The 27,865-nt window shown below is 39.2% G+C and overlaps 1 protein-coding gene across 2 annotated transcripts in view; it reads right to left on the reverse strand.

Annotated features, from left to right (window-relative positions):
• Positions 1-3,400: 3,400 nt before the first annotated feature.
• TRIM26 (tripartite motif containing 26) overlaps positions 3,401-27,865 on the reverse strand; it is a 30,638-nt gene continuing 6,173 nt past the window's right edge. For both annotated transcript variants that reach the window (XM_069073141.1, XM_069073142.1), the window contains 7 exons: positions 11,241-11,730; positions 10,905-11,000; positions 9,016-9,246; positions 6,395-6,417; positions 5,896-6,011; positions 5,597-5,629; positions 3,401-4,970 (listed from right to left, as the gene is read on the reverse strand). In XM_069073141.1, coding sequence (XP_068929242.1) covers positions 4,294-4,970; positions 5,597-5,629; positions 5,896-6,011; positions 6,395-6,417; positions 9,016-9,246; positions 10,905-11,000; positions 11,241-11,678 — 1,614 coding nt within the window. In that variant the 5' untranslated portion in view covers positions 11,679-11,730 and the 3' untranslated portion in view covers positions 3,401-4,293. The remainder of the gene's footprint in view (positions 4,971-5,596; positions 5,630-5,895; positions 6,012-6,394; positions 6,418-9,015; positions 9,247-10,904; positions 11,001-11,240; positions 11,731-27,865) is intronic.

A 27,865-nucleotide genomic window follows, 5' to 3' on the forward strand; every position in this document is an offset into this window, starting at 1 on the left:
ATCCAGGTTATTATTCTACCCTGCAAGGCCTAGCTAAGCCCAGGCACCCTGGGCCATTGCCAATTGTCTTGATTTTTGTCTTACCACTGGACCTCCGAGACTCTGGAAAGTGTGAGGCTAAGAACTTTGTGCAGTTCTGCCTCACTTACATTGAATTAACGTGCAAGTCAAGACATCACTCTCATGTCATTGGTCCTCTTCAAGAAGGAAGAACAAACAACAATAACATGTACATAATTACATAGGAAGCAAATATATGGTCATTTTGCAGGGGGGGTGCCATCTACCTCCTGGGGAAGGGACATTCAAGAAACGATTCATGTAAAAAAAATAAATTAAAATAAATTTAAAAAAAAATTTTTTAAAAGGGGCGGCTAGGAGGTGCAGTGAATAGAGCACCGGCCCTGGAGTCAGGAGGACCTGAGTTCAAATCCGGCCTCAGACACTTAACACAAAAACTAGCCATGTGAGCCTTGGGCAAGTCAATTAACCCCAATTGCCCTTCCCCCAAAAAATTAAAAACAAAAGAAAAGAAACGATTCATGTAGAAGGTATCCACTTGAGAAGTTTTGAAGTAAACAAGGCACCTATGCATCAAAGAAATAGAAGTGCATTCTTGGCATAGGAAACAGCCTGTACAAAGGTAGGGAAATGGGAGAATGAGTTTTGTGTGAGAACAGCAAGGCCAGTGTGATTAGACCAAAGAATGAAGGAGGGGGTACAATGTATACATCGGAAAAATAGGCTGGGGCTAGGCTGTTTAGGCCTTTATTAGCTAAAGAAGCATTTATAGTTGATCCTAAAAGTGAGACAGGGCCACTGGTATTTATTTGGGGTAGAGTGAGGGGATGGGAGGTCTTTTCACTGACCATTTCCTCACTCCCAACTCATTAGTCTTGCTTTCTCATTACAGCCTTTTTACTTGTGCCCAAGGTCATCCCTTCCCCATATTTCCTCATCTATTCCCACAATGTTTACTCCATTCCCAGTGTCTGTGCTTGGTGTCACCAAACCACATGGGACAAAGATAGCATCCATGCTCACTTTCAGTAATGTATTACCCAGTCATAACCCCTTTCCCAGACCAAGATTTGTGGCAATACACTCTTCTTCCCACCCCCACAATCTACAAATTTGCCTCCCTCTGATTCCCCAAGTTATCACCTGTACTTCTGGTATACCAGAAAAACTGAAGTACCAACCTATCATGTCACTTCTGGACAGGTAGCCATGACTTTTCTCATACTTCCTTGGTCTTCGAATGCCTGTTCTCCCCTTTTCCTAAATCAATTACTGTTTCTCCAGGTCTGGTGATTTAAATCCCTTCTCCCCATGGCACTGTTTTCCCCCTCATCTTTTTCTTTTCAGAAGAGAGCTGATGAGGCCACTTGGTAATTAACTTGTTTCTGTCAACTCACCAATTTCTGTTTCTCCAAGTGTTACCTCCCCAGGAAATTGTAAACACCTTCCCGTGGTAAACATGTGGCACTGAGCCTGGCAGACAAGGGGGCTGGTGTGTTGAAGGCTCCTACTCTGGGATTGGTTATGCCTGAGTCTTCTTCTCCAATGAGAAGACTAGGTTGTTGCCAGGCAGAAATGATGTATCAGGTTAGGTTGAGGAGTTAAAACCTGGGAAATTCCTGATGGGTATGAGTCACAAAATGAGACCTTTGCAGGGAAAAAAATTCTTCCTTGGGACAAACCATCCCAGATTCCGGATCCCCCTTCCTCCCAGAGTGCAGAAGCAATTCCTATATTTTCCTGTTACTGAGAAACCAATGAATTGAACAGCCTTTAGAATTCCAACTTAGAGGCCATGTAGTTCTATCTCTACAAAATGTACATGATAACACTATGACCTGGAAAGGGGAAGATCACAAGAAAGCAAAGAAAAAAATTTTTTTGATATGTAAATTAGCCAGAGCCAACATTAATAGAATCACAGGATGACTGCAGAGCTAAGAAGGGCCTTAACATATCTAATTCAGGCCTTGCATTTAGCAACTGAGGAAGCCAACCCAGAAGGAAATCCCTTGTTCAAGGTCACACAATAAATGAGCTCCAAATTTGGTACCCTGTCTAGTTGGGATTTGTCGGGCAGAGGCAAAAAAGTGATCCTAGGACCAAAGCTGTTAGGATCCTTAGAGGCCTAACCTCTTTTATTTTATAGAAAATTGAGGCCCCAAAGTCACACAGCTAATCAATGTCAAGAGAAGGGATGTGAATTCAGGTCTCCCTGACCTAACATCCTATGCACTATACTAGAGGTTCTTAAAACTTTTTGGTCTCAGGACCCAGATACACACTTAAACATCACTGGGCTCCAACCCCACCCCGCTCCAAGAGCCTTTGTTAATGTGGGTTATATCTATCAATATTTACCATATTAGAAACTAGCATTATGAAAAATTTTGACCTTTCAGACCCCCTAAAAGAGATCCCTAGGGGACCCCAGACCTCACTTTGAGAACCACTGTATTATACCATTGTGCATGTTGCAAAATACATAACATATTCCAAATCCCAACTGAAATTACTTTTTCATTACCCAGTTGATTTGACAAATATTTATTCAGTACTAGTTATGCAGTGTATCTAGCACTGTGGGATATGCAAAACATGGCCCTTGCCCTCCATAGCTTACAGTCTAGTTGGGGGAGGGGGGGTGGAATATGTACACAGGAAACAGTAATACAAGGTACTATCTGAGAAGTGCCACCACATGGTACATACAAGAAATCACATCAGGACAAAGGAAATGACAAAGTCACTGTGGGCAACAGAATTGAGAAAGACCTCTTGTAAGAGGTACGACTTGAGGTGGGCTCTCAAGGTCTTTGATAAGCAAAGGAAGGGGAAAAGGCATTCCAGGCCTGGGGGACTACTGAATGCATGAGTAATCAGTGACCCTGGTGTGTCAGCAGGGTGCGGAGACAATGACTAGAGTAATTTGGCAGGAGCAGAGTTTGTTTTGGATTGTTAGGTCATGATATTGGGTTGAATAAGCAGAAAATTGTGGAAGACTGAATGCTAGATTAAGGAGCCAGGATTTTTTTCCCCTAGGAGGTAGGTAGCCATTTTATTCCCTTCTCTTGCTATAGAGAGCTGGAGATCTGATTGTGGACCTCTGAGGCACCTTGGTATCTTTCCCCTACCCCTTCTTAGGGAGAAGGGAGGGATCTGGACTGAAACTGCATGAGAGGGAACAAGTGACAAAAAGTTAAGGCCTTGTTGGAGGAACTCAGAGTCAGGGCTGGAAAAGCACCAGAGACCAGGGGGACTTCTATATACAGGCAAGAACAGAGCACCTACTACAGTTCACTGGCCTTTGAGGTGAGGAGGGGTGCTAGACCCAGTCACAGGAATAAGAGACCCTGGGCTCAGTCACATACTCAAAAGAACAGATTCACAAAGGTGATTTATTGATCTTAATAATTTTCCCAAAGTCAAATGGGTCTATGTACACATCAGGACATCAGGACTTGAGGTCAATACCTTGACAACCATTAGGAACCTCATCTGCAAAGCCCTGGACCAATACAGAGTATGAATTCGGGTCAGGACCTCACTCAAGGGCTTCACAGAATCAATAAGTACTAAGAGAAATGGATCCCCACTGGCACCTGGGATCCATGGAGTCCCTTTCCTTCTTCAGACATCTTAGAGCCCATCAGTCTGAAAGAAACCCTAGGGGAGTTCCATTTTATTCCATACATCATATTTTCATTTATATTTTGAAGAAATTGTCTCTACTACAATGGAAGAAAGCTGACTGGGAGAGGTGGGGTTTGGAATGGAGGGATGAGAAGCAGCTAGCCAGACAAGGGTAGGTGATTATTATGGGAAAGGGGAGAAAGCATAGTACAGGAGACTAGAGAAATAGACTCTGCAAGACTCCTGGGTTTTATCATCAATATTACCTAGAACTCCAATGGCACTGGGAATGACTCTGGGGGAAGAGAAATTGAACAAGTGGAATTCATGGCTAGAGCCTTGGTGAAGTTTATCACCTCATGGAGAAGGGAGACCATCAGAAATGTCACAATTGGGACAGTTCAAGTTGTAGAACTAGCCTTGATGCAAGTCTACACAGGGGCCATGGAAACCAAGGACATAAGGATGGCAGTAGGCACAGAGACCCTCCTCTCTCCTACTCCTGCTATTCTGACCAGGAGGACACCCTCTTCATGTTCATTCCCAGGACTATTTGCCCTTGTGAAGGGGAATCAGAGCAGTGAAGGAAGTGAGGGGTCTAAGAGAGGATCTGGGTGTGTGTTTATGTCTCTCTCTCTTTCAGGGTTTCAGAATAAGACTTGTTCCTGGCCAATTTAGCCAAAAGAAGGGAACTAAACGCCTTGTAAAGGATGCTGAGAATGTGAAAATAAGTTCCTGTGATTCTGCATTGGTAAAGGTCACTGTACCCCCATCATAATCCAGAGCAATCCCTACTCTTCTGGGTCGCTGGGCAAGGAACAACTCTGCTTCAGGGTTGGTGTTAACCCATACACCAGCAGAGGACAGACGCAGAGCCCATACCCCATCCTCAGGGCTTAGGCGGAGCTCTCCCTTCTTCCTCACAGTGTCTCTGGCAATACCCACCAGACAGGACTCCTGAACAACATCATCCTCTTCCAAATCATCTTCATCTTCGTCTCCACCTGATTCATCATCCTCATCTGTCTCCCAGTCCTCCTCTCCTTCCCCATATCCATTTTCTTCTTCTTCTTCCTCCTCCTCTCCTTCTTCTTCTTCCTCTCCTTCCTCTTCCCCCCATCCTTCCCTCTCCACTACCACTTCCCAATAGACTTTGCCCCAGGTGAAGCCCTTACTACCTAGAACTGCAGGTTCAGGATCAAATTGTTGGGGGTGTTGGTATAGACTCTGATACATGTTGGTAAAGGACACACACTTCCAGTCCTCAGACAATATAAGGTATCCACTGGCTGTCTGAGGGTCCAAAGTGACGTTCACTGTGGAGACAAGGGGGAAAAGTAGTAGGGAAGGAAAGAAAATAAGGAGAGAGGTCTGGGAGTAGTAGTCCCACACGATTCAAGACCATACCAACAAGAACCCATCAAAAGAGTCAGAGACAGAGATGGCATCTGGCATCTAGCCTTGGGCCAAACCATCTCCCTTTTCCAGACATAATGATGCCATGAGGGCTATATGAAAGTTAGAAATGGGGAAAAAAAATTAGGAAGGGGGAGGAAGAGGAGACAAAGGTCTATGAGGAAAGAAGGGAACCTGAATAATTAGGTAATAATTAGGTAATAAAAGAATGCTGGGAGTGGGGGAAAATCAGGGTAGGGGAGAGCAAATTATGGTCTTTATGTTCCTTAAGAATCAGTAAAGAAGGTAGGGTTCACTGATCCCCTTTTCAGACATTTTCAATGGGAAGGATTTAGCTTAAACATGAATAATGGCTTACATTTGTGTAATATTTGCCATTCATATAGTCTTTTATGTATATAATGTCACTTGATGATATATGTAAGGACATTCTAACTGTTTGCCCCAGAAAGGGATTACTAAGACTGCTTGTGGGAGTTGTGTGTGAGAAAAATTTTCCTTATTTGAGGACATCCTGGATACTCACCTGTCTTATATTCCAGGACTCTCAGCAGCTTCCCTAGTGGAGAAGAAAGAGGCAATGATGAGACTCTGACCCAGAAACTGGAGAACAAGGGAAGAACGAAGGTGGGGGAGGGAGAGGTTCTGCAGCAGTTACAGAGCACTTAAAATGGCATAGCCCAGGGACCACCAAAGAAAGGCAGGAAAGGACAAGAAGACATCCTGAGTCTGAAGATGCCAAAGAAGCTATGATAAGAATCAACCATCAGTCAAGTATTTGGGGGAAGGAATACTATGTAAATGCACTGCACTCCCAACCTTTACCTTGAAATTCCCTCAGGCCTTTCCGCAAGGAATGAAGCTTATCAGAGAATTCTCCAGTTCTTTTTTTAACAGCTGGAGCAATGGGTTTCCCACTCCAGAACTTCTTCCGGGGATACCTACAAACAGGATGAACATGAAACAAGTCATGCCCCAGCTGGGGGAACTTCCGGAGGGCTGGGGCATAACGCCTCACATCTGGAGAAGCTTCTGACCAAGCTGTCAGAAAGGGCAAGGCCAAATTTCTGCTTTGTGTGGCTCAGGGTCCAGGGAGATGAGATGGCTGTCAAGGGCTTCTCAGTGCTGGAAGACTCTTCTTGGTTCCCACTCCACCAAGAACAAAGTCACAGACATGGGACATCAGAGTAATGGCCTCCCCTGCACCATCCACACTCTCACTGTGGCATTTCAAAAGCTTGTGGTTAGACAAGTGGCAAACGAAAATGAATCAAAGACATAGGAAGGATATGGGCACAGGGGAATGAAAAATAGGTTCTTTTACCTGTTTAGGAAGTCTCTGGTGTCCTAAAAAGGAAGGAGACACACAATGAGAGTTAACTAATTGATAAAGGGGAGAGGTAACCCATGGTTAAAGGAGCAGCCATTTAAAAATAGGGAAATAGGGACAATTCACTGGGAGATTACTCTAATCAGTCAGCATTCATTACTATCAGAATAGAAGAGTTATGAAACAATCACTGACAACAGTATTGTATATCAAAATTTAGAAAATTCTTGGCTAGGAATTATCAAATTGCAAACTTCATGGCAAAGATGGCTTTGGATTTGAATTTGAGTGGTTGGTCATAGCCAAAAAATGATTTCTCATCCATTCAGTGGCTTTCTTGTTCCATTCTCTCTCAGTCATCAGTAAATTTTGTTCTTGTTTAGTCATTTTTTAGTCGTGTCTGACTCTTCATAATCTCACTTGGGGTTTTCTTGGCAAAGATACTAGAGTGGCTTGCCATTTCCTTTTCCAGATAAGATGAGGAAACTGGAGCAAACAGGGTTAAGTGACTTGCCTAGGGTCACACAGCTAGCAAATGTCTGAGGCCAAATTTGAACTCAGGTCTTCCAGTCTTCAGGCCCAGTGAAAAGCTCTATCTAAATCACCACCTTGTGATCCCTATCAGCAAACTAATCCTAGCTAAGGCATTAGCTGATAATAAGAGTTAATAAGATCCCTGAGATATAAGACATTCCATGAATCTCCATGAATGTTGTTTTGCTTATACTAATGAGTAAGAACCTTATTGTAAAACTACACATTGTAGTGTTGCAGTTGTATTGCTAAAATGAGTTTCCTCATCCAAAGGCTCCCTACACCAATAAAATCAGAGGTCCAGTCCCTATTCCTTGGCTGTAGTTTCAGCTCATGTCCTTCTACTCTACAGTCTGTAGTCTTGAAAACCAGCTGATCACACCCTTTATAGTCTGCTCAGAGGCAGAAACACAATGAGCTAGTTTTTCCATCAACTTTTTCTTCTCCCGACTAAATTATCCTTGTCCCTTCCTCTTTCCCCCTTTTTCATACCCCTAGCCCTCTATTTCATTTCTCCATCTCACTTCTAGCCTGGCTTCCTTTTCTCTAGAAAAGGAAGTGAGGGGTCATAAAAGCATCCTAACTCCTCAAAGTGCCTACTGAGTCAATTTCCTACTCCTCTGCCTGACATCCAGGGCCCTCAACAATTTGGTGCCACCCTACCTTTCTGGCTTTTTCTCATAGCCTCAGCATACTCTAGATTCTAACCAAAGGGTTTTACTCTACTCCTTGAATGGCCCATGCATTCTTCCATTTCCTACATTTTGCTCATGTTGTTAGTTCCCCATGACTGAAACAGCCTGCCTCACCCTCTTAGCTCCTTGAATTTCTATTTCCTTGTTTCTTTTTGCTTTTTTGGAGGGGGGAAGGCAAGGCAACTGGGGTTAAGTGACTTGCCCAAGGTCACACTGCTAGTAAGTGTCATGTGTCTTGAGGATGTATTTGTACTCAGGTCCTCCTGAATCCAGGGCCAGTGCTTTATTCACTGTACCACCTAGCTGCCCCTCTATTTCCTCTTTAAATGAATATCACCTCCTCCTCCATGAAACCTTTCATGAACCCATTCTCTCAGTTCCTGAAGCTTAAAAATAATAAAGTGAAAATAATGGCCAAAAGATGCAGGGGACCTTCCTAATGTTGGGGGAAGATGATACTCACATTCCTACAACAACTTTTGCTTTTTTATTTTCAGATTAATAGCTTACTGGTTTTCTAAAATATTATGCAAAGAGACTCTAAAACAGAGATTTTTGACACTTTTTTTTGGCAAATCTTTAACTTGTTGATGAATAATTATGATGTTAAGTTTCCATGACAGACACATACATACATCTATCTATTCCAAGTAAACTGTTTAAACTCATGGGAACTGCCTATGATTTCCTAAAACAAAGAGCATAGTAAAGCAATGCCTATAATATTTTAGTTACATAAAATAAAAACTCTCTCCCGGCAAGGTAACACCAGTGCAGCTTCTTAACATAGGAACATGTCAACTTATCTGGTAATGACTGACAAAGGGTCAAAGGTAGACTCCTTGACTATTGGGTAAAGACCTAGTTTTCCACTGATCACAAATGAACAATTTTGGTACAATGATACATACAAGTGTACCCTGTAACTGTAATCAGAATGGAGCAAGTTTTTACAGAAGTGACTGACTACTACAGCCACTAATTCACTGTAATTCACATACATACATACCTTGGAGATAAAGCAGATATTACTCACCCATTTTACAAATGGGGGAAACTGAGGTCCAAAAAGCTTAAAAAGATTTTCCAAAGGTCATAGCCAAAAATAGGTATCAGGCAGAACAAGTTATGGCCCAGAGTCTTGTCAATGATAACAATAATACCACCTTACATTTGTATATAATGATGTTTATATTCCTTATTTCATTTGCTCCTTACTACAAAAACCTTATTATCCTTACTTTATATATGAGGAGACTATGGCCCAGAAAAATGGAAAAATAAGGACTTGAATCTAGAACTCTTGACTCCTGGTCAAGCATTATTTCCATCAGAACAGACTCTCATGGAACTGATGGGATTGCTTTTCTTTAAAGAGTCTCTCACCTGCATGAGCTCTGCTGCTGGCTGCTGGGCCTTCTCCTCCAGTTCTGAGATCACAGTCCCTAGTCTGGTGAGCTCCCCAGAGGCCCTGAGGTTGTATTTCTCTCTCCCTTCAACAATCTCCCGTTCCAGTCCCTCAAGTCGCTCCAGGAGATGCTGCTCTCGTTCTCTCAGGAACTGATGCCCCTGGGCAAACTCTGAGGCAATGTTCTGCCTCTCCATCTGGAGTTTGGTCTACAGTGGATGAAGACACATACAAAGACACTGAGATAACATAAATAAGAATGCCTTCCTGAAGATCATAGGATAAGAAATTTAGAGCTAGAAGTAATCTTTTACATCAAGCCCAATCCTCTGATTTTGCAGATGAGGAAACTGAGGTCCAAACAAGTTATATAACTTGCTTTGTTGTCACAGTTAGTGTCAGATGCAGGATTTGAACTCAGATCTTCCTGACCCAAAGTCCAACATTCTCACCATTATACCACATTACCCCACCAAGCATTCACCAGGTCCTGGAAAAAAACTCAGCACATTTCATGAGACCCTTTGTGCTTAGCTTAGTATTTTGCTACTTCTGTCCTTACAATGGTTCAAGACTTACTCACTTCCTTTCTCCTTATCCCAATTCAACAGAGGCAGTAATAGAAAAAGGACCAATTCTGGCATGGGAAGATACAGGTTCGAATTCCATCTCTGCCACTTACTATCTATATGACCTCAGACATTTTTCAACTTCTCAATGCCTCAGTTTCTTACTTATTAAATGAATGGATGGGATTAGATGATCTTTTACTTTTATTTTTTTTTTTTTGCTTTTTGGAGGGCAGTCGGGGTTAAGTGACTTACCCAAGGTCACACGGCTAGTTTTTTTTTGTTGTTTTGTTTTTGTTTTGGGCAGGGAGTGGGGGGAGCGGTTTGTGTTAAGTGTCTGAGTCAAATTTGAACTCGGGTCCTCCTGACTCCAGGGCCAGTGCGCTATTCAGTGCACTACCCCGAATTAGATGATCTTTAAAGGCCCTGAAGTCCATGAATCACAAAACATCAGAGGTGAAGGGGACCTTATGTAATCTCACCTAGGTATTATTATGCTATTAGACAGATAAGAAAACTGAAATCCAAAACTTGCCTAAAGTCAAGTAATACAGTGATCAGCAGAAAAGCCAAACCTAGAATTTATGTTGCCTGACTCCCGAGTCCAATGCACTTTCCACTAAAATTTTAGTTCACTACTCTAGCCCAACTAATACTCTCCTTGACTTAGATGACTAGCTCATAGTCATTGCACACTGGCTGCCACTGAGGATGCTCTCAAGAACACCTTCCTTTAACTCAGTCCATGCCAATCTCCTTTCTAAGCAGTCTGTCTTGATTCATCCCACTCAGGTTTGGTCACAATCTCCTTTTTATTCCTTCCTTCATCATATCTGGCCTATCTGACTAAATTCCCATGCCTGGAATTCTTTTCCCTCCTCTTTTCCATCTCCTGGCTTCAGCTTGGTTTCTTTCAGGTCTAAAGTCCCACGTTTTGCAAGAAGCCTATCCCAATCTCTCTTGATGCTAGTACCTTCCCTCTGTTGATTGTCATCAATTTGGCCTGTCAATATCTTATTTGTACATAGCTGTCTTTACACTGTCTCCTCCATTGGCCTGTGAGCTTTTTGAGAGCAGAGACTGTCTTTTGTCTTTCCTGTATCCCCAGAACTTGACTTGATAGTATGTACTTAATAAATGCAAGCTGACTGACTGAACATACTAACCAAATTCATCTTTTCCTTCCTTTTCTTCTCAAATATTTATTATTTTATGTATATTAATCAAATGTTTATTATATCCTCTCAGCAGAAACCCAATGAATGTGCCTAAATGTTTGGCCTGAAGACTTCACTTACCAGCAGGTGCTGAATCTCAGTTTCCCCCTTCATTTGAAAGCTCTGAACCCTCTCTTTGTCTCTCCTTAGGGTGCCCAGGTGACTCAGGATTTTTTCCTATGGAAAAAAGCAGATAAAAGGACAGTTGGGATCTAATTTGAGACCTTGGGCAGGGCTAGACTAGACTACCAAATTATTCTCACTCCAGACTGCCTGAGTTATTTATGGCAGGGGTCCCCAATTCTAATTTGCTCAAATTCTCAGGGGCAGATACACTTTCTCATCACCCTCCAGAAGGAGGTTTGTGATCTCCCTTCTGGCTAGAAGTTAACTGAGTTAGGGACCACCAAGGCTTACCCGGTGGGGCTGGGCAGCCTTCTCAATGAGGATGGCCGTATGGTACTTGTGTTCCCTGGACTCCCGGCACATCACACAAAGGAACCGCCCATCATCCTCACAGTAATAGTGTAGCTTCTCCTTGTGCCGTTCACACTGCATCATTGTCATTGGCTCAGGTCGCTTCTCCTTGGCTTCTCTCCCCTTTTCCACATTGAGTCTCTCAATATTCTGCACAAGGCTGGCCAGCTGCCAAACTGGCCGAATATTATCCTTTTTAAATGTTTTTTTACAGAGTGGACATGATGGGCGGCCCCCTGGGGGTGCTCGGATATCTATGACACAGCCTCGGCAGAAGACATGGCCACAGTCGATGGTCACTGGGTCCCTCAGGTAGTCAAGGCAGATGGAGCATGTCACCTCCTCTTCCAAGGTTCTCAAGGGGGCAGAGGCAGCCATAGTGCCTGATCCACAGGAATGATCTCTGCTCAATGGGTGGGCTCCTTTTTTCCTGTATACCAGAGGATAGAATCAAGAGTATGCATGGGAACTTATTATAGTGGCAAAGACCTACAGGTAGAAAAAGTGGGCGCACAGTGAACAGGGAAAAGCTAAACAAATGGTCATACAGGAATGTAATAAAATATTTTTTGTCATAAGAAATTAAAAATATGAGAAATTCTGAAAAATATGATTAGACTTGTATGAACCAATGAAGGATGAAATAAGAACCAAGAAAACAATAAATGTTGTATTATAACGACCAAACTTGGCCCAAGAAGAGATGAGGAAATGTAACTTTCATCTGGAGATATGAGGGAATATGGAATGCTGTATAAGTTGTCAAAAGGTTTTGTTCACCTGTTGTTTTTTTCTCCTTTACTGTAATAAAGGGATTTGGAATTGGGTAAGAAAAAGAGAGATATGTTTGGAAATAACTGTGATATAAAAATGAAAGTGTTATATTTTAAAATTAGGGTTAACTGAGAGACAAAGTTCAAAGCATGATCAATTTATTAGTTAGACTAACAGTAATCAGTAAATTGGGTCAATGGCCTATGTCAAAGACCAAAGACCACAAGACAGGGTTTACTAGCCTTCATGTAGTTTTGAGAAGTAAAAGACAACAAAGAACAGGGAGCATCACAGACAGAAAAACAGTATGATTGGTTATAAAGTCCAAAGTATCATAGTCAACAAAAATAACGTGATGGACTAAACATTTGGAGCTAGCAACAACCCCTCCTTCAATCCTGCCATCAGGAAAAGTTGATTGAAAGGGTCTATCTGCTCATTAACTTAACAGAGATTACAGACTTCTTGGCTCCCACCTTCACTCTGTAAGGATAAGGCCTGTTAGTAGGATAACAGATCTTCTTTAATTATACATTGGGGTGCAAAGTTTGTAAGTTAGATAACAGGCCTCCCTTAAAGATACCTAGAGATAATATGTATTTCCTGGAAGAGATGTCAATAGCTGTCCTGGGATTCCACCAAGACAGCTTAAGAGTCTATAAGATAACAAGTTTCTTCTAACCAAAGTGACTAGAGGGAAACTGAACTTTTAAACCTTAACTCAGAATTGAAGGCTGAACTTTTAAACCTATGGATATATGAACTAATTAAGAGACAAAGAGACTTGGTATAGAGTACAGTTATACAAAATATAGAAATGGCTTGATTACAGAATAAAATCATTTTCAATTTTACAAAAGTTATCAATAATTTACTTAAATTAATAAAACAATTCAAAAGACCACAGGAGTAAAAGGTATCTGTCACACTCAAAGGCACCTACTTCAAACAATGACAAAAGGAAATATTCAATCAACAGATATATACTGAGTGACTTCAGGGTAAACTATAGGATAAGATGTAGAACAGTGTCTTGTACATTTAATAAATGCTTATTATACATACTGAGCAATTAAGAGAACAACTATGTGCTAGATTATGCACAATCAGGAAGAGTTTCAGGGATTCAGAAAACAGAATGAACACTTTAAGCAGCTATAGTTTTATAGTGAAGACTAACAAGTCTCCATAGAAGTCTAGGAAAACGCCATAGATAGCCTAGGATCTAAATTGGGTCTTAAAGGCCAGGAAGATTAAAATAGGAAGAAAACATGGGGAAGGAAATCTTGCTCCCAACACTTCACTCAATATGTATTCATGAAATAAACTTAAGTACTGTGTGTGAAACACTTATTATCTACATGACTGACTCTAAGTAGACATTTTATTTTTGTCCAGATCCATGTAGAAACTCCCAGTAAGAAAACTTTCCTTATGTACTTTAATCTATTGTTGTTCAGTTTTATCTATTTGTGATCCCATTTGGGATTTTCTTGGCAAAGGTACTGGAGTAGTTTGCCATTGCCTTCTCTAGTTCATTTTACAAATGAGGAAACTGAGGCAAATAGGATTAAGTGACTTGCCCAGGGTCACACAGATGAGTCTTCCTAACTCCTGGCTTGGCACTCTATCCACTGCCAGCACCTAGCTGCCTCTCCCTCACCCACATTAGACAATGATAATATGTTTTAAAAGGTCTCATGACAAATATGTATTATTAAATACAACAAATTCCCTCATTGGCCATGTCCAAAAATGTACGTTTATTCCTTCATCTTAAGTCCACTCCCGGTCTGGCAGAAGGCAGACAACACATATTTGATCTTCTGTCCTTTGAAATCCTAATTTGTCATTGCATAGATCATACTTCTTTCAAAGTTGTCTGTGTCACTGTCATTGTATAAATGCCTCTCCTAGTTCTGTTTACTTCATTCTGCATCAATTCACACAGGTTTTCCAAGTTTCTTCTGAGATTATTCATCATTTCACACCCCATCATATTCCATTACATTCATATATCATAATTTGTTTAGTCACTGCTCAGTAGGCAAGCACCCCACTAGTATCCAGTATTTTGCTACTATGAAAGGTGATGCTATAAATATTTTTGTACAGATAGGTCCTTTTCCTTTTCCTGGTCTCTTTGGTATGCCTGATAGTGTTATTACTGGGACAAAGTTTAGTAACTTTGGGGTCATAAATTCCAAATTCCTCTAGAGAACGGACGGAACAATTCACAGTTCTACCAAAAGTACATTAGCATGTCTGCTTTCCCAGGAGGCCTTCCAACATTTGTCAGTATCTTCTTTTGTCATCTTTGCTAATCTAATGGGAGTGAAGTAGAACTTCAGAGATGCATTAATTTGTATTTCACAAATTACTGCAAATTATCAATGCTAGTATCATGTAAATTAATTATAATTATTATTGCAAATCATTAATTACTAATAATTTGGAACATTTTTTCAACAGCTTTGATTTCTTCCTCTGAAAATTGCTTGTTCTTATCCTTTCACCATTTATCTACTGGGAAATGGCTCTCAAGTCTTATGGATTTGAATTAGTCCCTTATATAGACATTACCTTGAGTTAAGTTTTAACAACTTAAAATAGTTCATATGTTGAATCTGAGACCTTTCTCAGTGACACTCGCTAGAAACTTTTTTCCTCTGCTACTTGTTTTCCTTCCAATTTCTACTACATTGATTTTATCTGTGCAAAAACTTTAATTATAGTCAGAATTCTCCATTTTATGTTTTTAGATAACAGATCATTTTCCAATACGACAAACTGAATCCCACATACAAAAACCAAATGACTCTAACAACATAGGCAAAATTCCATAGCCACAGGTCCCAAACTCTAGTAAGAAAAGTACACTTTATCCTCTCCTCTCTGGAACTATAATTGTCCATTGCAATTAATCCAAGTTCAGCTTCCTTTTAATGTTGTTTCTGTTTAGATCATTTTTGCCATTGTATATATAACTCCCTTAGTTTTGTTTCTTTTCTGTGAGTCAGTTCATTACAAATGTTCCAGTGTGTCTCTAATTCCTCATAATTGTCATTTCATCAGTAATTTTGCATTACATTCATACTCCATCACTGGTTCGGTCACTCCCCCAATCAACAGGCACTTGCTTTGTTCCCAGTTTTTTACTACCACAAAGAGTGTTGGCTAGGAATATCTTTGTATATATGGGGATCGTTCTGTCATTGACCTCCTTGGCACGTAAGTCCAGTAGTAGAATCACTAGGTGACTTTTCTCATGAGTGACATAATTTTAAATTGTATTTCTGGTGTTTGTACCAATTCATAAGCTCAACCAACAGAAATATTAAAGTGTCTGAGTTCCCACACTCCCTCTAACACTGAATGCTCCATTATGATGGATGGACGGGAGGTAAAAACCTAAAAGGTATTTTAATTTGCATTTTCTTATTATCGGTGATTTGGGGGTTTTTTTCATATGGTTGTTGACCATTTTTATTTCTTCTTCTGAAAACTGTTCATATCCTTTGACTGTTTATCTATTGGGGAATGGAATTTAGTGTTTCAATTCCTTATATATCTTGGCTATCAGACTCTGTGCTGAGTAGTTTTTCAGTCATGTCTGACTCTGTGATCCCATTTGGGGTTTTCTGGGCAAAGATACTTGAGTGGTTTGCCATTTCCTTCTCCAATTCATTTTGCAGATGCAGAAACTGAGGCAACGGGGTTAAGTGATTTGCCCAAGGTCACACAGCTAGTAAATGTCTGAAGATAGATCTGAGGGGTGACTAGGTAGTTCAGTGAATATAGCATCAGCCCTGGAGTCAGGAGGACCTGAGTTCAAATCCAGATTCAAACTTAACACTTACTAGCCATGTGACCTAAGTCACTTAACCCCAATTGCCCTGCCCTCCCCGCCCCCCAAAAAAGCATAAAAAAGATAGATTTGAACTCAAGAAGACGAGTCTTCCTCCCATCAGACTTTAATATATGAATTTGATACAAAGCTTCACTGCCCCAGCTGACAGCTTCTCTTCTTATACCAGCTACATTGATATTGTTTGTACAAAAGCTTTTCAATTTTATCTAATCCAAATTCTCTATTTTCTCTTTTATGATCTTCTCTAATAGGCTATCACTGTAGTGAGGATGAAAGCAATTCAGACATGGAATTTGGAAAACCAAAAAGTTTTTTGACACAAAACTAGAATTATGCTTAATCAATGGAATCAGACTGATTTCTTAATAAGGTCTGCTATGATTTACTCAACTTAATCAAACTAGCTTGTATTAATAAGTTGTTAGAGCTTTACTTCCCCATTCCTATGAACTCACTGTTTTGTAAGACCTCCTCTTCTTTCTGTGTGAGTTAAAGTTCTTTTAATTAGTGTGATTTAATTCCACATTTTGACTCAAAGAAACATACAAACTTTCCACATTAATGCTAAACTAAGAAACTGATGTAGTCCATAGCCTTTATTAATCAATAAACTTCTGTAATGCCTAGCCAATCAAAATCCCCATTCCCAGAACCACAATTTCCCTATTCTTGTCCTTATAAGGTGCCTAAGGTCTGTTAAGCTACTTTGTGGTAAACTGATACAATTTATGGTTAGCAAACTCTGCACCAACTAATCAGAAATCAAGGAACACCTAGGTTACTCAAGATTTTGTAATTTGCTCTAGTTCCTCTTTACTGACTATAAGAAAGCTCTGTAAACCCTCCAGTGTCCTTGGCTACTAAGGAGTCTTGGACCCCATTTACAAGCAAAACTAGTTTTGCTAATGAACTGATTATGCTTGGAACTTTGATGCCTTAATTTCTTGTTATCAGAGATTTCCTCCATGACAAACCCTTGATTCATTCAAGTCATGATTCTTATACATATGTTATGTAACCAGATGCATGTCACTTGATCCCTCACTGGTCCCAAAATGTTCTTGGATTTATCGAATACTATTTGCTTCCGGTTTTGCTTATCTAGTCTGTTCCACTGATACAGTTTTCTAACTAGCATTACATAGTTTAATTTCAAGTCTATTAAACCTTACAACTACACCAAGGATTTTGGGACACCCAAAATGAAATTTGGTAGTGCTAGGCCCAGTACATCCTTATTTTCATAATTTCTCTTGAGTTGTAGGTTTTTTGTCCCTATAAATGATCTTGTTATTTTAGGCAGTATCATTTTTTATGTTATATATTATATTATATTTACATTATGTTAGTGGGGCACAAAACTATGACCAACCCACATTTCTCCAATGTTTAAGTCTTCCTTTATTTCTTTAAAGAGTATTTAGGACTTATATTTATAAAAAGTTCTATGATTCTGATACCCAAATTATTAGCACCTAAACATTTCATGCATTTTGTAGTAATTCTGAATGGATTTTAGCAGCATAATGTAATGGAGAGCGCTGACCTTTAAGCCAGGAAGACCTGGTGGTCAAACGGCTACCTCTGACATATACTGGCTGTGTGACCCTGGACAAATCACGCAACCTCTTACTGCTCTAGGCAAGTACCCAGGGCTATAAATTGTTGAGAAGGTGCCAGTCTGCATAGGGGGACAAGGCATCCTCCCGTGGGAAGTTTACTGTATTCACAGAATCACAAGTTAAACCTCTATCCCTATCTCTTTAAATAGACTTCTTTCTGTCAAATACAAACACAGAGAAAGAGAAAATTCACCCAAAATAACTACAAAATGCATTAGTTTTCTGGTTATTTACCTACCAAGTTACTTACTGACCAACTCCTCTTTAACAATGTGGGAAGTACCCCTAAGTCAGCTGTTGATACAGTTAGACTTGTCAGAGAAAAAAGCTAGAATTTTAAGAAAATAATGTTATACAATTGAAACAATCCTAAACTATTTAAACGTGGCAGGCAAGCCAGGCTAGAAGAATTAGTGAGGCATCCTGAGGGTAAGTCAGGAGGCAACATATGCCATGGTAAAGTCAAACCTTCACTATCACCTTGACCATCATCTCCTCTCAGACCCTGATGGATAAAGCCTAGTAGGACCCTGGACCCAAAAGCTCTGGGAATAGTGACATTAAACAAAAGGCATTAACATGTGCTTTGCCACTACACCCTAAGGACCACAGGACTTTTCCATCTGACTTGGGGCTGAAATGTTCCATATTTTATTTCTCCCATAAGAATGTGAGCTCCTGGGGCGGCTAGGTGGTGCAGTGAATACAGCACGGGCCCTGGAGTTGGGAGGACCTGAATTCAAATCCGGCCTTAGACACTTAACACAAAAACTAGCTGTATGACTTTGGGCAAGTCACTTAATCCCAACTGCCCTCCAAAAAGCTTAAAAAAGAAAAAAGAATGTGAGCTCCTTTTCTGTGTATCCCCAGCACTTACCACAATGATTTGAACATATAAAGTGTTTAAATGCTCTCTTTCTTTCATTCATTCATTCTTTTGTATTATTTTATCTCATTATTTAGCATCACCATCTCTATTTGTGTGTCTTTCACATTTATCTTACTGATTACAATATTCATAGCAATTATGGTCTTCAAGGGTTATATTTAACACTACTGCCTTATTGAATTTACTAATAATTTGTTTTTTTTCCTAAACAAGTCAAATCTTGTAAAGGTGCTATCTAGTGCAGAAAAATATCTTCCTTACAACTCCTGTTCAGAAAGTCTGTCATCTCTATTTTTCCCAAAATTTGCTTAGATCTTTAACTTCTTTCCTGTTTATCTTTCCATTAGATTTGATTAAGTCAGACATCTTCAACAATTATTAATTATCTAGGTCTTCCCATAATTTCATTAACTTATCCTTTAAGTACTTAGGTGCTATCCTAAGTACTTTGGTGCAGATATTTAATACTGATAGTTTCTTTACATATGATGACTTTATGCACATTCCCTTGCTTAATTCACTTAACCACATCTATTTCTATTTTGGCCTTTGCTGTGATTAATAATGTTGTTCCTGGTTTTTTAAGATCCTGCCTCTATTCCTTATACTGTTCCAACTCCTTATTTTAACTCTGCATGAATCTTGGTTTTGAGTGTGATTCTTATCAACAAATGATTGGATTTTGCTTACTCTGATACATTTTATGTGTAACTAGCTCATTGACATTCAAAAATTATTGTTTATTTATCCATCAAATCCTATTAAAATATTTCTTCTCTTTCCTAGAGATTATTCCTACCCCATTTTAATCCTCCTTTTCAAATAGCTCTTTGTCCCTTCCATAATCAAATCATCACAGGTATAAGCAGCAAGGCATTCTGAAAGAGAGACAGGAGGAAAGATTGGTTAGGTGGGTCAAACCACCAATACCACCTCCCATCAGAATCTGGTATAAACTGCCCATCCCAGATCCCAAGAGCCCCAGGAATAGCATTACCTCATATACTACCAATGCTTCTTCCTGGATGGTCTCTGAATTCATTATAAAGGAAAAGAACCCTTGTGTGGATGAAAATGATAGTGATGATGACCAGCATGTATACAGCTTTAAAATTTGCAAAGTGCTTTACAAATATCACATTTTATCCTCACAAGAACCCTGGAAGGTACCTGCTATTATCACCATTTTACAGATGAAGAAACTGAAGCAGACAGATTATCTTACCCATCTAGATAGCTAGCAAGTATCAAAGGTCAGAACTGAACTTGTCTTTTAACTCTGCTCCCTTAGGAGCCACAGATAATAAAGACCAGGAAACAAAATTCTCAGTTTAAGCTGCAAAAAATGACTGGCTGTCCAAATGGCAACAGGCAGATCAGGTCCCCAACATCTACTCCAGTAAAATCATTAAAACCACACCAGCTTGAATAGCGATTAAGAAATCAGCAAGGGCGGGCGACTAGGTGGTTCAGTGAATAGAGCACCAGCCCTGGAGTCAGGAGGACCTGAGTTCAAATTCAGCCTCAGACACTTAACACTTACTAGCTGTGTGACCTTGGGAAAGTCGCTTAACCCCAATTGCCCTGCATTCCCCCCTCCAAAAAAAGAAAAAGAAATCTGTAAGAAACTACAATAAATTACTACTCCACACTAATACTACCCCCCTATACACACAGGCCCAATGGCAAAAGGAAAGGGGGCTGCTACCAAAGCAAACACCAGCCTAGACAAATTTGCCAACAGCCTTCCCATTTCACCAGACACCACTCGGAGAAAGGTATAGCTTTTAAGTTTTCAAGTATCCAAAAGCAGCAAGAAGAGAGGGCTCCTAAGAGAAAGTCCCAGGGGGAGATCAAGAAACGGCAGTGAAGTATTTAGGAGCCACAAGGAGTGGCAGCAACCATTATAGGCACTGTGATCAGGACACCCCAGCCCAGGACACAAGGCTTCAAGGTCCCTAGCACTCTGTCCTGAGATGCCATAAAGGGTCTGAAGATTCCACATTCTAAACCTCAACAAACCAGCAGAAATGATCGAGGGAGATGAAAGTCAGTATAGGAATCCAAGTGATACAGGCAGAGATCAAGCAGGGGCAACAACCCCATCCAAAAGCCCTGCAGGGGAAGGAACATGATCCTGGCACAAAAACCCAGTTGGGAACTAAGGAAGAAGGGATGAATAAACCAAAGAAAAGACCAAGCATTATAAAGAATTGTTGTAGAGGGGCGGCCAAGTAGCACAGTGAGTAAGAGCACCGGCTCCAGTGTCAGTACGACCTGTAGATCGAATCCCGGGCTCAGACACTTAGCATCCACCCAAAAACACCTGGCCATGTAACCTTGAGCAAGTTACTTAACCCCGATTGCTTTAAATAAAAAAAAAAAAGAATTGTTGTAGATCCCATATACCACATAAAGGGTGATATCATAAGCAAATTAGGAGAACCAGGAATAGTATCTATGCCAGGTCTATGGAGAAGGGAAGAATTTTTGACCAAACAAGAGATAGAGAGGATTACAAGATGTAAAACAGAGAATTTTGATTATATTAAAGTACGTATACAAGCAATACAAAAAAGTGTATATTCAAAACCAATACAACCAAAATTAGAAGGAAAGCAGAAAGCTAGAAAAAGATTTTTACAGCAAGTGTCTATTTCTCAAATATACAGAGAATTAAGTCAAATTTATAAAAATACAAGTCGTTCTGCAATTGATAAATGGTCAAAGGTTATGAACAGGCTGTCTTCAGATGAAGAAATCAAACTATCTAAAATAATCATATGGAAAAAATGCTCTAAATCACTATTGATAAGATAAATATGCATTAAAACAACTCTGAAATACCACCTCACACCTATCAGGCCTCACACCAATTGGCTAACATGATAGAAAAGGAAAATGATAAAATGTTGGAGAGGGTATGGGAAAAATGGGACACTAATGCACTGTTGGTAGAGTTGTGAACTGATCGAACCATTCTGGAGAGCAATTTGGAACTATGCTCAAAATGCCACAAAATTATGCATACCCTTTGTTCCAGCAATACCACTACTAGATTTTTATCCCTATGAGATCATTAAAAAAGGGGAAAGGACCCACACATACAAAAATATTTATAGCAATTCTTTTTGTGGTGGCCAAGAATTGGAAATTGAGGGGATGCCCATCAATTGGGCAATGACTGAACAAGTTGTGGGACATGAATGTAATGGAATACTAATATGCTGTAGAAAATGATGAGCAGGCAGACCTCAGGAAAACCTGCTCAGCAAATGCGCAGAAGCAGGAGAAAGCTGTACAATGTAATAGCCACATTGTTCAATGACTAACTTTCATAGATTGCATCTTCTCAGCAATACAATGATCCAAGACAATTCCAAAAGACTCATGATGGAAAATGCTATCCACATCCAGGAAAAGAACAATGGAGTCTGAAATGCATATCAAAGTGCACTACTTGCTTTTTGTTGTTGTTTTATTTTGTTTCTTCTTTCTCATGGTTCTTCCCAGTGATTCTAATTCTTCTTCACAACATGACTAATGTGAAAATGTTTAATATGAACACGTAGAGTCTATATTAGATTGCATACCGTCTTCGGGAGGGGACAGGGGAAAAAGGAAAGGGAAGAAAATTAAAACTCAAAAGCTTATGGAAGAGAATGTTGAAAATTAAAAATAAATGATTTTTTTAAAAAAAGAAATGATGAGCAGGTGGATTTCAGAAAACCTGGAAAGGCTTACATGAACTGATACAAAGTGAAATGAGCAGAACAAGGAGAACACTGTACAAACAGCAATCTTGTTAGATGATCAACTATGAATGACTTAACTCTTCTCAGCAATACAATGATCCAAGACAATTCCAAAATACTCATGATGGATAATGCTATCCTAATGGAGTCTGAATGCAAATCAAAGCATGATTTTCACTTTCTCTATTTTTTTCATGGATTTTCTCCTTTTGGTCTCTTTCTTCTTTCACAACATGACTAATATGGAAATATGTATTGCACGTATATAACCTATATCAAATTGCTTAGGAATTTGAGGAAGAGGGGAGGGAAGGAGGGAACTCAATGAGGGAACTCATCTGGAACTCAAAAAAAATTTTTGATTGAATGTTAAAAACTGTCTTTACATGTAATTGGAAAAAATAAAACACTATTTAAAAAAAAGAATTGTTGTAAAACCAAAAATGTCAAAAATCCAACCTAGAAGAAAAGAATATCTTGATAACTACAAGTAGAGATTCAAAAGGAAAAAAATTTTTACACAAGGCCTACATGAAAATTAAGAGATTAAATAATGAAATAAAAATCCCTGACAAAAGAAGTGGAAGATGAATGAGTAGCTTGAAAGATAAAGTGGTAAACCTTACTCAAGAAATGGAATCACTAAAAACTATAATAGAGCAAACAGAAATCGACTCCATGAGACAATGAGAAATATTAGAACAAACTAAAAACAAATTAGAAGAAAATGTAAGGGATCTGCTTTCAAAAACCAAAGTGAAAAATAAGCCAAGGAGATAATTTCAGAATCAATGGACCTTCTGAAAATCATGATCCAAAAAGACTGGACATTATATTTCATGGACTTTCAGTCACTTTTCAGTCATGTCTGACTTTTCATGATCATATCTGGGATTTTCTTGACAAAGATACTGTAGTGGTTTGCAATTTCCTTCTCCAGCTCTTTTTACAGGCGAGGAAACTGAGGCAAACTAAGTGAAATGACTTGCCCAATGTCATACAGCTAGAGTTGGAGGCTGGATTTGAACTCAGGGAGATGAGTCATCTCGACTCCAGGCCAAGGATTCTATCCAATGCAGCACCTAACTGCCAATATTTCATGAATACATAAATGAAAACTGTGCACATCTGCTGGAACAAAAGGAAAAAAAAAAGAAAATTAAATGAATGTTCTAATCATCTTCTAAGAAAAGAAATGCTGAAAATTGCAGTAATATCATAACCAAAATCCATAGCTTCAATAAAAAAAAAAAAGTTCATGGGCAAAAGATATATAGGCTTACAACCAAAAGTAACTTACCCTGAAAAGATGTACAAGTCTACAGGAATAAAAATGGACCATAATGGAATGAATTTCTTTTTTTGGGGGGGGAGGTAATCAAAGTTGAGTGACTCGCCCAGCATCACACAACTAGTAAGTATCTGAGGCCAGATCTGAACTCAACGTCCTCCTGACACCAGGGCTGGTGCTTTATCCACTGTGCCATCTAGCTACCACAATAAAGGACTTTTAAGTTTTTTTAATGAAAAGACCAGAGCTGAGTCAGAACTTTGAAATGCAAGCACATGACTGAACAGAAACCTAGAAAGGAAACTTTGAGCAATTTGAAGGGTCTATATGGTGATGCAATGCTAATAACATTCTAACTGAATGGGGGGAGGGAGTAGAGAAGAAACAAGTCTCCCTTTGATGTCTTCAAGAGAGTGAATTAAATAAGAAAAACTGAGAATGTGAGCATGGAGTGGTTCTATTCTGAGGCTTTTAAGAAGGGGAAGAGAAGGAAGAGTAAAAGGAATACACTAGAAAGGAGACAGAACTTGCTATATCTCATTAATGAGATTCATGAGAAAAGGTATTCAAACATGGGAGAAAGGATGGAGGGAGAGTGAATATCTGCCAGAGAATTTGGTATATAAATACATCAAACTCAACAGGAAAACAGGAAGGGATGGGAGAGAAAGGATCAGTCACAAGCAAAACAAACTTCTTGATCCCAAAGTGAGTGTTTAAAGAAGGAAAAAAGAAAAAAACCCTGAAAATTACGAAAGTGCCCATCAACTGGGTAATGTCAGAATAAACTGTAGTATATGAATGTAATGGAATATTACTACAACCTGAGAAATTATGAGAGAGATTATTTCAGAGAATCCTGCAAAACAGAAATTGAAACAGTGGAGTAAGTATAACCAGGACGACAATTTAGACAAGGACAGCAACACTGTAGAGAAAAACAAATTTGAAAGACTTAAAAACTTTGATTAAAGTAATGATGACTCTTGCCTCCAAAGCATTTATGATGAAGCAAGTTACCAACCTGACAAAGAAGTAATGCTGAATGAGACATGTGTTTTGTTTTTTACCTGACTAATGTGTAGATTTGTTTTGCTTAACTTTGCTATGCTTATCTGTTACAATGTTATTTTGTTTTGTTTTTAATTGAGGGGAGCCAAGAATGGAAACAACTGATTAATCATAATTATTCCACAGGAAACCCTGGCTTAATGTGTTGGGAGCAAAAAAAATGTCACCCATTTCCTGAGTTAATGGCTCTTCCAGGATTCATGAAGCCAATTCTCTCCCTAGATGCTTGTTTGTGTCCTGCTACCCAGTCAATTGTACAAGTTTGTACACTACAACTACATGGAATCCTCAATCATTTCTTAGGGAATACAGGTTGGGATGGATGAGAATTAGACAGTTGTGGAAGACGAGAACCTTCGGTACTGTATATTAGACTTGTCTACTACAGGAAGCCTCTCCTGCTAATAAACCACACCCAACTTGATAACCTAACAGAAAGTTGGCATAGTGAAAAATAAGCATTGAATTTGGAGTCAAATGACGTAGACTCAGATCGAGGTTCTGTTCCTTACAATCTATTTAACTTTGGATTTTGCTTCCATGGTCCTCAGTTTCTACATGTGTAAAATGAGGGGAATCAATTAATTGACAGCTAAGTAAGGTCATTTTTAGATCTATATTTTACAATCTTATCAACTCCATTTCTAGTCAGCCTTAATATACTCAGTTTACAATCTAGTCATTTGTACTTATTTGTAACTGCTTTGGAAACACTCTTAGGTATTAGTCTTCTGGCTCCCCAGCTAGATTAAGAAAAGCAGGTAGAAACATGGGAAGAGTGTTTAGATCAGGGATTCAATTCAAAAAAGTCAATAATATTGAAACATACTTATCAAAAGCTTGAGCAAGCTCATCCCTGGTTAAGAAACCCCATCAGAGTCAGGAGATCTTTATGGTATGGGTAGCTCTAAAACTTTTGAGTTGTAGGACCTGAGCAAATCAACAGACATCAACAGGAAATACCATGTTAAAAAAAATAGGAATTATTGATCCAAACGATCTCTAATGTCCCTCACAACTCTAATTTTCAAGCATACCACAACTACCCATAGTTCAGACTGCAATTACCTATTGCCTAAACTACTGAAATAGGTTTTGTTTTTTCACTTTTGCCTTGTTTACCTTTTTTTTCTCAATTAAGAAGTATTTATTTTCTCTCCCCATCTCCCCACCCCCACTGGAATGAAAAAAGAAAAACAAAATCTTAGTAACATGTATAGTTAAGCAACACAAATTCTCAACATTGACAACACAAAAATGTCATGTCTCATTCTGCATCTTAAATCCATCCTCTCTTTAGCATTCTAAATCATTATTCTAATTGTGGTTGGGTAATGCATTGATCAGATTTAAGTCTTTCAAAGTTGTTTTTCTTTACAATGTTATTGTTATTGTATAAATTGTTCTCCTGGTCCTGTTCACTCTTTATCAGTTCATACAACATTTTCCAGGATTTTCTGAAACAATCCTTTTATCATTCCTTACAGTGCAATAGTGTTCCATTACATTCATATAACTTAATTTTTTCAGATATTCCACAGCTGATGGGCAACATCTCAGTTTCTATTTCTTTGCCAAAAATATAAATATTTTTATTGAGTCACAACAAAACTATGGAATAAAGACCATATGTAATATTATTTCCATTTTACAGATGAGAAACCTGTGCCTCAGAAAGGCTGAATGATTTGCCTGGTGTCATATAAGTATCAGAGGTAGGACTTGAATCTAGTTATCCCCCAATTCCAAATCTAGTGTTCTTTCCCCTATACCATTCTGTCTCTCAATGATTCTATTTCGTAAGGAGAGGAATTAATTCTCCACATACATAGGCTCAGTTTGCACATCTCTAAAACAAAGGCAATAATACTTGAACCTTATTATTATAATCATTGTTAAAAAAAGAAAGTTTGGGCGGATACATGGTGCAGTGAGTAAAGCACCGGCCTCAAAGTCAGGAGGACCCAAGTTCGGTTCCGGGCTCAAACACTTAACACCCACACACACAAAAAAATAGCTGTGTAACCTGAGGCAAGTTACTTAACCCCAATTGCCCTCCAAAAGGTGAAAAAAAAAAAAGAAAGTTCTAGGGGCAGCTAGGTGGCAGAGTGAATAGAGCACCAGCCCTGGAGTCGAGGACCTGAGTTCAAATCCAGCCTTGACATACTAGCTGTGTGACCTTGAGCAAGTCACTTAACCCCAACTGCCTGGCCATCCCCCCCTCCAAAAAAAAAGTTCTTTGTAAACTTTCTTTCCTAATTTTCTCCTTTCCCTTTCCTTTGTCATTTTCCCAAGAACTTAGGAACAGGGGCCTCTTCTGTATCCCCCTCCATCTTGTGATAAGGCTATGGGACCTGCATTAAGTATGAGTTCAAACTAACTGGGAAGTCTGTAATTCCAGCTATTTACTTATCCAGATACTTAGAGAAAACCTCCTAACATCTACCCCCAGACTCCTTGTGTTTGGAGTGACATGGAAGATGACCCCATCCTCCCCCAGAGCTTTGAAGATTGAGGGCCAAGGTCAACTGGTTCTTCTTTTATATTATGAAGCATGAATTTCCAGCCCCTGCCCCCCTGCTTTGGAGTAGCCAAGTTAATGCAACATGAGAGAGTAGCTAAATTGGTGCAGACCTGAGTTCAAACTGGACCTCAGACACTTACTGTGTGATCCTGGGCAAGTCACTTAATTTCTAAATTTCTTCATCTATAAGATGGGGAAAATAATAGCACTTACCTCCCAGGGTTGTTGTGAAGACAAAATGAAATATTTGTAAGGCACTTTGCAAACCTTAAAACACTATAAAAACGCCAACTAGCTATTGTCGTCATCAAGATAAAAATATTTTCTTCTTCCTTTCATTCCCCACACTCTCATCCCTTTCCACCTCAGAACTCCCTCTCCAAAATTCATATCCTCCTCTGACCTCCTATATCATCATAACCCTTGGTCTACTATATTTTAAATAATATTAAATAATAAAAATTATTATTTTAAAATAATAAATATTATTTTAAAATAAATAATATTAAATAATATTTCCCCAATTACATATTAAAACAATTTTAATATATTTTTTAAAGCTTTGAGTTTCAAATTTTATTGCCTCCCGCTTCCCTGAAATGGAAAGCAATCTGTTATGTAATGTGCAATCATGTAAAACATTTCCATATTAGTCATTTTTTACAAGAAAGAAGGAAGGAAGGAAGGAAGGAAGGAAGGAAGGAAGGAAGGAAGGAAGGAAGGAAGAAAGGAAGGAAGGAAGAAAGGAAGGAAGGAAGGAAGGAAGGA

The sequence above is a fragment of the Petaurus breviceps genome, unplaced genomic scaffold (genome assembly GCF_028583685.1).
Source record: "Petaurus breviceps papuanus isolate PSGF00001 unplaced genomic scaffold, PetGlider_PUasm1.0 90865, whole genome shotgun sequence".
Classification (NCBI taxonomy): domain Eukaryota; kingdom Metazoa; phylum Chordata; class Mammalia; order Diprotodontia; family Petauridae; genus Petaurus; species Petaurus breviceps.